Below are 10000 nucleotides of genomic sequence, written 5' to 3'. Positions count from 1 at the left end.
GGCGCCCGGCCCGTGTTCAGCTCTGATTCTCGTCACTGAGTCAGTGTCATGATGGCGTGGGTGTGTGTGAACACCTACGCACGTATGTGTGTGTGCTCGCGAGGTGTGAAAGCGGCGGCGGCGGCTGCGTAGGGTTACAGAAGGAGATCCATTACTTCACCGTGGCAGCCGGCCGTAATTACTGCTAACTATAGACGGAGCGAAGGGAGAAGAGAGGGAGACAGACGGAGCAATGAGTGTAATTAAAAAGTCTATTTGAAAGCATGAGATTATTACAGCGATGACGTTTGTACAATAATTAAATGTATACTTTGAATTCCATGCAGGCAAACTGTGAACGTCTCAAACGTCTGTGTGTGTGTGTGTGTGTGTGTGTGTGTGTGTGTGAATATTATTGGCCTGAATAAAGTTTGGAGGACAGGGTGGAAATGAAAGAGATGTAACTTTGTGATTTTAAATTCATGAGAAAAGATGTTTTCTTCTGGTGTTTACAGAAAGCAGTCGGCGGTGTAACGAGTGTGTCGGTCGGTGTGTATTTAAGAGTTAGCTTTTATTTTCCTGCAGAGTTAATGAGAAAGTTAAATGTGAAGCAGCAGGTGCTCGGTACCTCAGAGCCGCTTAGCTTAGCATAAAGGCTAGCATGCAGTTTGGGACGACGTTCGTGCAACTTAAAACCACAATATGTCATTATTTTCTCCAGTTTGTGTTCAGATTAAAGACCTGACGGAGCCAGGCTAGCACGTTAGCTTAACTTCATGCTAAGCTAAGCTGTTGTCAGCGGGCTTCATGTGTACAGTAACATGAGATTATCTGGTATCAGGTATCTGTTTGATAAACTACACAAAGGTCGTGAAGCAGAACTCAAGCTTTTCATAATCCTCCAGACAAAATAAATGTACATGCATGGAGGTTCTGTTTCACTGAAAGGTCCCTCATGTGTTCTTAAACCTCTGGAGCCACATTAAACCTGCTGCTCTCTCAAGGTAAAGGTGTCATTTAAACTGAATGTGATGTCTGGTGTTGAATTCCTCTTTAGGTCCAACTCGATGTTTCACCACATCGCTCGCAGATTTGCTCGTTGGATTGTAAACACTATAACGTGTGTTCCTCAGTGTCGTCCACCTCCAAAGTCAAGGATCACATATTAACGGTAGAAATGATCAGTTACGCTGGCTGTGCAGAATTTAAACCGTTTTAATGAGACATTTTAACGTCTTCATGAATCAGCGTCCAAAGCCTCACATCTGTCTGACTTCCTGTTAAACTTAAGTTAGCGCTCACACACCGTCACTGGTGACATTTCCCTTTTCTGTTTGTCTTTGCTAATTAGCGGTTCTCTTTGGCACAGTGTCGGCCAATCGGCGGAGCCCGCTCATTACCCAGGGTTCATTTCAGGGTCTTTGTCAAATGAAGAGTGAAAGTGACGGCTCCACGTGGCCGCCGCCTCACTGCTGGTGCGACTTCTCTATCGTCTCGGGGCTCAGGGTGGAAGTGATTGAAACGTCTTCTTCTTGTATTTATGTTTTCTCTCGTAGTTCTGGATGTCTGCCCTCGCCACCACCATCCCCGTGCCCTGCGGAGCCTTCATGCCAGTATTTGTGATTGGTAAGTGTGTGTGTGTGTGTGTGTGTGTGTGTGTGTGTGTGTGTGTGTGGGAAGTTCTTGTAATTACTAATATTCTTAAAATCTGTTTGTAGTCCCCAAAAATATCGAACAATGCAAACTTAACAAGGAGGGAAGTTATTGTGTTTCTGTCTGCAAGAAAATATAGTTTCCTCTACAGAGCAACAGAACAATAGTGTTTAATCGCTGTTGTTCCCCGTACTAAGCCCTGTGTGTGTGTGTGTGTGTGTGTGTGTGTGTGTGTATCAGGGGCAGCCTTTGGTCGTCTGGTAGGAGAAAGCATGGCAGCCTGGTTCCCAGATGGCATTCACACAGACGGCACCATCTACCCCATAGTGCCAGGAGGCTACGCTGTCGTGGGTACGTTACAGTCACAATCACCTCTCGCTCTGTTCTCTCACTTTAACTTCTCAGTCATTTCTAATCTGCTCTACTTTTTGCAAATGGTCGTAAAAGAAGGTAGGACTCGATACGTGTTCACTTCGCTCTACTCCTTTTCGGACATCTGAAGTGGGCCGATGTCGGCGACCTGTGGGACACCACAACTGATTCATTTGCCACTTACGTAGTTAAACCCAAACGAGCGAAAAGTGCCACGTGCTGCTTGGACATTCGTAGAAGAGCACGCGGAACATAGCGTTTCCAAACCGCTGTACGAGGATACGTGAACGCAGACGCTGTTTCTAAATGACCTCAAACTGTTCTTTTGCGTTTACTGACATGTGTTGCTTATTGTTATTTATACTCATGCTCACTCCAAATATCTCTACGATGAGCTATGATATAACTCCGGGGTCCCCAACCACCGGGCCGTGGACCGATACCGGGCCGTAGATCATTTGGTACCGGGCCGTGGATCATTTGGTACCGGGCCGTGGATCATTTGGTACCGGGCCGTAGATCATTTGGTACCGGGCCGCAAAGAAAGATTTTTTTTAATTATTTTTTTGTTGGTAATATTTATTTTTTAGTCTGCAGAGTATTTTATTTTGAAAAATGAAATAAAGTGCATAGTAGAAAATGGAATAATTACATTATATAGGTAATAATTAAATGATATGTTTTGCACTTTATTGCGTGTTTTGTTTTATAGTAATTATTCACGTTGATCAGATCAGATGCTGGAACATGTCAACAATCCAAAGAGCTTTGTTGTTGTTGTTCATTTTTATGCACAAAAAACACTTTTCATCTGATGTTTTTGGGCCTATAACAGTAAATATCGTTGATATATTTCATGTCTTTCCATAACCGCGTCACATCATCCCTAATGAAGTTTGGTGTCTGATGAGATGCGCTGTTGCGTCCCTCCGCTGTGCTACTTGTTGACAGCTGATTTGGCCGGTGTGTGCGGTGCTGATGTTGTTGTTGCTGCCGCAGCGTCGTGATGACTCAGGGCCTTCGCAGGCCTGACGCTGACGATGAGACGCTTTCATCTCTTCATCGCTCGCTTTGAGGACTAAATGTTTGGCCGGCCGTGGGAGCAGCAGCATCTATGTGAGGAGAGAACGACGTACACAGGCTTAATTAAGTTACAAGAACAATGAAAGAGTCTCCCGCCTCCGTCTGTTCCGCTCGCTTCTCCCTTTTCACTTTATTTTAATGCGTTCATTCTTTTCTTTCATCTCATTTATTGGATTGGACTCATCCGTTGTCTGTGTCGAGCAGTGAAGGCTCACTTCGCCTCACGCTGCTCCGGCTGCTCTGATGCTGCTTTTTATTGCTTTTTCCAGAGCACTGTGTTTGGGGGGGGGGGGGGGGGATATTGAGGTCCGCTTTCATATTGAACTGCATGAATAAGTCGATGTTTGTCTGTTTGTTGGAGCGCTGGATCTTTTCCAACAAGATAAATAGATTTCTGAAGTTGTGGTTTAATGGATTGAATCTATAATGCTATATATATATATATATATATATATATATATATATATATATATATATATATATATATATATATATATATATATATATATATATATATATATATATATATATATATATATATATATATTGTGTGTGATAGTATTGAATAGAAATATCAAATCTTTTCTATGTTTTTATACATTTCTAGGACAGAAGGTATGAAGGCTTTTATTAGTGATCATCCATATATATATTCACTTTATCAGAAAGTGTTGTCGTGCAAGAATTCAGATTCTTTACTGAGTTAAAAGTTAATATTAGTTAAAGTTAAAGTACAGCAGAATACCGAGCGAATATGTTGAATTTTAGGGTCAATTTTAACCTTTGCCCCCGATCATTTCTGACACTGTTTGATATTTTATTTAACGGGGCAGTGCACATGAATAAGAGTTTAAAGGCTATTTATATATAATAAATTATAATAATATATTATATAATCTGTAGTATAATTGAAATAATTTCCTTAAATTAAAAGTGAAGTACTTGTTACGTCAAAGCATTTAATTGTTTTTAATGTTGTAGATGTTGAATATTGAGCTAACCTTAATGTCATGAGCTCATCATATGTTTAATATGTCAAAGATGTCAAAGATGTAATAACTGTAGCAGATAAATGTAGTGAAGCATAAAGTAGAATAAGATAAAAACATTCAGGAAAAAGTTAAAGAAATTAAACTTGAGTTAAACGAGGTCATATATTTACCTCGTTTAGCCCCACACCTTGAAAAGCACTGATCTGAAGTGCTTCTCTGTTGTTTTGCTCACCCTGCTGTCCTCTCCCCCCCCCACCCAAAGGTGCGGCGGCCTTGTCGGGAGCGGTCACCCACACTGTTTCCACCGCGGTCATCGTGTTCGAGCTGACTGGCCAGATCTCCCACATCCTGCCGGTGATGATAGCGGTGATCCTGGCCAACGCCGTGGCCCAGTCCCTGCAGCCCTCCCTCTAACGACTCCATCATCAGGATCAAGAAGCTGCCCTACCTCCCGAGCTGGGGCTGGGGTCACCACGAGTACGTGCAGCGGGCGTCACGCCGTTTTCTGTCTCACATGACAGCACACTGTACATTAGCATATATATATATATATCTAGACTATATATATATATATATATATATATAATATCTAGACTATATAGATATATATATATATATATCTAGACTATATATATATATATATATATATATATATAGTCTAGATATATATATATATATATATATATATATCTAGACTATATATATATAATATATATATATATATATATATATATATATATATATAATCTAGACTATATATATCTAGACTATATATATATATATATATATATCTAGACTAGACTAGACTATATATATATATATATAGCTAGACTATATATATATATAGCTATATATATATACTAACTAGACTATATATATAATATATATATTATATCTATATATATATATTATTAATATATATATATCACTATACTATCTACATCTCTTAATCCTCTATCTCTAGACTATCATCTATATCTATACTATATATATAGTCTAATAATATATCGTCTATATATTATATATATATCTATAATATCTAAGTCTAGATATATCTCTCGTCTAGATAATCAATATTCTATATTCTATAATTATATATCTCTACATACTCTAGAATTATCTTCTATCTCTCTATCTCTCTCATCTTATCTCTGATCCTCTCTACTCTCCTCTCTATCATCTCTCTCTCTTCTCTCTTATTTTATCTCTCTTCTATCTCTCTCTTCCTTCTATCTCTCTCATCTATCTCTATATCTCTCTTCTCTATCTCTCTCTTCCTACTTATCTCTCACTATCTCTCTCTCTCTCTCTCTCTCTCTCTCTCTCTCTCTCTCTCTCTCTCTCTCTCTCTCTCTCTCTCTCTATATCTATATATATATATATCAAAAGTCTTCCGATGTCGGTGAAGCGTTTCAGAGATGGCGGGAAGATGTTGCACATCGTTTAGCTTCTGCTGACCGCAGACAAAGGATCTCGCTCGAGCCTCGAATCACACTTTGTCATTTCTCATTTAATTGCTCGGAGACTGTTATTATTTAGCAAATCAGTAGGTGAAGACAACAGTTCGGATACATCGTGCACAAATTGGGAGTTATGAGGACATTTTTTATTTCTTCCTCCATCTGTTGTTCAGTCTCCGTGTCCGTCCCCAGAGGACTCTCTGCGTGAGCCTTTCACCTTCTCCATCAGGACCTCAGATGACCCACACCATCCAGCTCTTTGTTATCTGTTCCTCTCGCTCCTCCTCTGTCGCCTTATTATCCACTGTGACCTGTGTGTGTGTGTGTGTGTGTGTGTGAGAGAGAACGATGAGAAGAGAGAAAGCTGTGTTAATGTTAATGTCCTGTCCTGTTGCATAAATGATCTCTTTGATTATTTTTAAATGTAGAAAACACTGCACACACTGCGGACACACGTCTCTGCACAGACCACACGATGCATTACAGGATCATTTATTACTAATAATTATAATTATCTTTATTTATAGAGCAAAAACCAGGTGAAAAACCTAATTGGACGATTCATAAATCATGACATCAGATAGATTTTTGTAAAATTAGGAAAAGCTCCGTGATAAAAGTCTGTTTTCAGAAGAGACTTAAAGCAGATGATCGTGTCTGGTGTTCATGAACGCATCTACCTGCTTTATTAAAGGTTGATCAGACGAGGTCTCCAGGACCGTGTGACGATCTTACAAAAATAATATCAAATCTGTAATAAACCAGGATTATCTGCAGCTCTGATGAACGTTATTACAGATTAATAATCTCAAGTGAATTCAATCTGGAAAATTAGAAAAATCCTCCGTGTGTGTGTGTGTGTGTGTGTGTGTAAACATACAGTCTGCATACACACAAACACACAAACACACAATAATCCCCTCGAATCATCTATATTTAATAACACACACACTATGAACTTGAGTCACTGCAGAAAGCTCCGACTTCCCTCCATACTTCTTTTTACCTCTTCTGCGTCTCACACCAGCCTCCCTCACTGTGTGTGTGTGTGTGTGTGTGTGTGTGTGTGTGTGTGTGTGTGTGTGTGTGTGTGTGTGTGTGTGTGTGTGTGTGTGTGTGCTTGTGTTATATTACTGCAGCATACGAGAGCTGAGGGGGTGAATGTGTTTCTCACTCAAACTGGAAATTGTCCATCTCACACCCACGCTAGCACACACACACACACACACACACACACACACACACACACACACACAGGAACACTTGTGTAACACCTGCCGTGTGATACACACATATGATGGCATGTACATTTGCTCACACACCCACACGGACATGGAGGGAATTGGATTTCTTATCTTTTATTTATGTATGGCTTTTGCAGATATCACACACACACACACACACACACACACACACACACACACACACACACACACATCACATATTCAGTATGTTCCCAGGCTGTTACCAGCTCCTTCTCTAATCGCACCAGTACAGCTCATATGAAACCTTCCCCGTCTCTTGTCTTCCCTCTTGACACGTCCATCATCAGTGTTGGAGTGCCATTTAAAAAAACATGTGGGAACAATTACATAACATCCCTCTGTGTGTGTGTGTGTGTGTGTGTGTGTGTGTGTACTTGTGTCTCTATCTGTCACTCAATGTTTCTTAGCATTTCATAACAGCCACTTACAGTCCGTTGATTTGCTCTGTCCACTGGAGATGATCATATTTTCTCTGGATCATTACAAGCGTCTTTTTATTGGCTTCCACACTTTCCCCTACACACACACACACACACACACACACACACACACACACACACACACACACCCTGAACCTCTCCACTCCACTCTGGACAATATAGATGATCTGTAAGCCTGGATTTATAACCCTATAAGTCTGTTTATCTTGGCTCAAAATCTATAAGCTCAGGCTTTAAGCAAGATACCTCAAACTGATCAGATGTATTGCCGAGCCTCGCACGGAGGGAGGTTCAATTAAGAGGAAACCAATCAGATTTCAACAACTGCCTTTGATATCCCGAGGGAAATCAGTGCTGGCTGCGGCGGCGTGCAGAGGCACCACGTTCTCACAGACCCACGAGGGAAGAGCGGCTGATGGAAGAGGAGGGAGCGTTCTCTCAGGGTGACGTGTTCCTCAAAGGTTCTTACAGTTTAGAAAACAGCTTCATCCCACTCGGTATAAGCTTTAAGTCTCTGTGCATAAACTAAATGTATTATATTAAAGCTATAAGATAACGGGTGCATCTGTGATGGAGGCCCAAGAAGTCATATCTTTTACATTTGGGGGGGAATATCTGAAGAGTTTGATTGACAGGTGAGTGTTAAGTACAGCAGCAGTGGATTTCAAAGTTAGCACATTAAAGCTCGGTTTATATAACTATTATTTATATATATATATATATATATATATATATATATATATATATATATAAATAAAACTATGGTTTGTGAGCCGGAGAAGTAAGTTGCCATGTAGATAGTTTTGGTTTAGTTTGTCCTCTAAGGTAATATCAATATTATCAAGATAAATGGAGATTAATGTGTAGAAGATATCTTCAGTATCAGTCTGGATAATTCACATTGGGAATATTTCCTTCCAGTGGCACCACAAACAATATTCCACTCCCCCCCAGAGACGACTAAGCCAGCACAGTTTCCTTCAGGGGAGTCGACTCATTTCAGTTCAGGTTCCACTTCGATGTTCATATTGGACAATTCTGCGCCGCCTCACTTACGTCCAGTGCGACGTGACGTACCCCTTATCAAATATTCATTCTCATATTTGAATTCCAGTTTTGTTGCTATTTGAATATATATTCGAAATTACAATCTTGGGAGTTTTAAGTGGGGGGACCAAACCCCCCGATGTGGTTCATTAGTGTGAACTGGCCTGTAATGATGTTCGTACGGCGCTTTGAAAACATCATGTCATGGTATGTCACAGCGCTACATGAGGACCTTTTGTTCTAGCACTCTGTTGGAGCCACTTCCTGCTGCTGTAGCCGAGGCCAACTGTGAGGGGGGGGGGGCACGGTCTTCAAATTAACTTTGTATTCCAAGAGAGGTCAGTGTATTGAGTTGTCACTACAACAAGAGCGGAGGCTTGGCCGGTGCCCGTGTTCTGGCACGGCTGCGGGGCCTGGCAGCCGAAAGCGGCCGAGCGGCTGCTGTCGTGTTCGCGGGTTTTGGCTCGTACAGGAAGAGAAAGCTGAGTGTTTATGGCGTCCGGTTTCTGCTGAGGCAAGATCTGCTCACACAATGTCCCCCGCTTCTCTTCACTGTACACATGCTGTACATCCTGCAGGATGAATCCACAGCTGTGTCGTTGGACCGGTCAGCGTTGGCGAAGAAGCATCGGCGAAACATTGTATTCGACGTCTATTTCCAGAAGCCAGCGGCGCATATGTTCAGACTGTTTAGGGAAATGTTATTGGATTCTGTACTGGATCCATCGTTCTTCTTCTTCTCACCTTTGTTACCCCTCGTCTCTGTAACCGCTTCCTCTCATCTTCCTCCTCACATGTATTGTCCCTGTTCTCCCCTCAGGAAGTATAACATTCGTGTGGAGGACATCATGGTGCGGGACGTGCGGTACATCACACTGAACTGCAGCTACAGAGACCTGCATAACGTCCTGCAGACGGGCCACCTCAAGACTCTGGCCCTGGTGGAATCAATCGGTGAGACCCGCAGCACCTTCACACTGTACAGATGACTGTGCCGATCACACGACTGTCCTGTAGCGGGGGATTCTTGACGTTGTTGGGGTGCACACATTACACAAGTTAGGGGTCAGGGTTCGTACATTATAAGACCTTTCAGCACGTCTGTCTGCTCTCCAAACTACGTCCGAACACACGCGGGAAGTGGAGTCGTTTCCTCCAGAAATGCACGTCCGCGAGAACCTCGTGATCCAAGTTCGTGAGATGATTTGTGGTGAAAACCAAGGAAGAGAAAGGCTGGACAGTCCCTGCAGGAAGCATGTTTTGCAGAGAGAGTTGTATGTCTAGACTCTAAGAGGTGCTTCATGGACGCCTGAACACATTTCATCAGATTAAAATATCAGCTCTATGTTTTGTTTTTAAAAAACTCCGTTCAGCAGCAGAACCTTGTGTTTCCCACCGGTCCAGCTCCAGCAGCAGACTGCATCGTGTAGCTAATAGCAGCTAAACAACCAGATGTTTCCCTCTGGAGTTGGTGGAGAGTCTGCTGGATGTTTGCTAACAAGTTCAACAAAATAAGTTTATAATAGTACGTCGATGTCAGTGTTTACAGCTACTTCTGCAGCCCCACGGTGACGATACCTGCAGGCTGCAGTCCTTCACAATAAGAGTCTTAATAACAGCTGGACTGTTCTGGTGCTTAATGATACAGGTTCAGAGAGTTTCAGCAGAAAGTCACACTTTGTGTTAGAAATCAGATCTCACCTTTAACG

At 41.8% G+C, this 10000-nt stretch overlaps 1 protein-coding gene across 1 annotated transcript in view; it reads left to right on the top strand.

Annotated features, from left to right (window-relative positions):
• Positions 1-9245, top strand: part of LOC115005940 (chloride channel protein 2-like) — a gene marked incomplete at its 3' end in the record, with an annotated part of 41624 nt that extends 32379 nt beyond the window's left edge. The window contains 5 exon segments of the mRNA XM_029427932.1: positions 1536-1605; positions 1873-1983; positions 4342-4490; positions 4492-4556; positions 9112-9245. Of these exon segments, the coding sequence (XP_029283792.1) occupies positions 1536-1605; positions 1873-1983; positions 4342-4490; positions 4492-4556; positions 9112-9245 (529 nt within the window).
• Positions 9246-10000: the final 755 nt, after the last annotated feature.

Source organism: Cottoperca gobio, unplaced genomic scaffold (genome assembly GCF_900634415.1).
Source record: "Cottoperca gobio unplaced genomic scaffold, fCotGob3.1 fCotGob3_406arrow_ctg1, whole genome shotgun sequence".
Classification (NCBI taxonomy): Eukaryota; Metazoa; Chordata; class Actinopteri; order Perciformes; family Bovichtidae; genus Cottoperca; species Cottoperca gobio.
The sequence above is the reverse complement of the archived record's forward strand: the minus strand, read 5'-3'. Positions and strand labels throughout refer to the sequence as shown.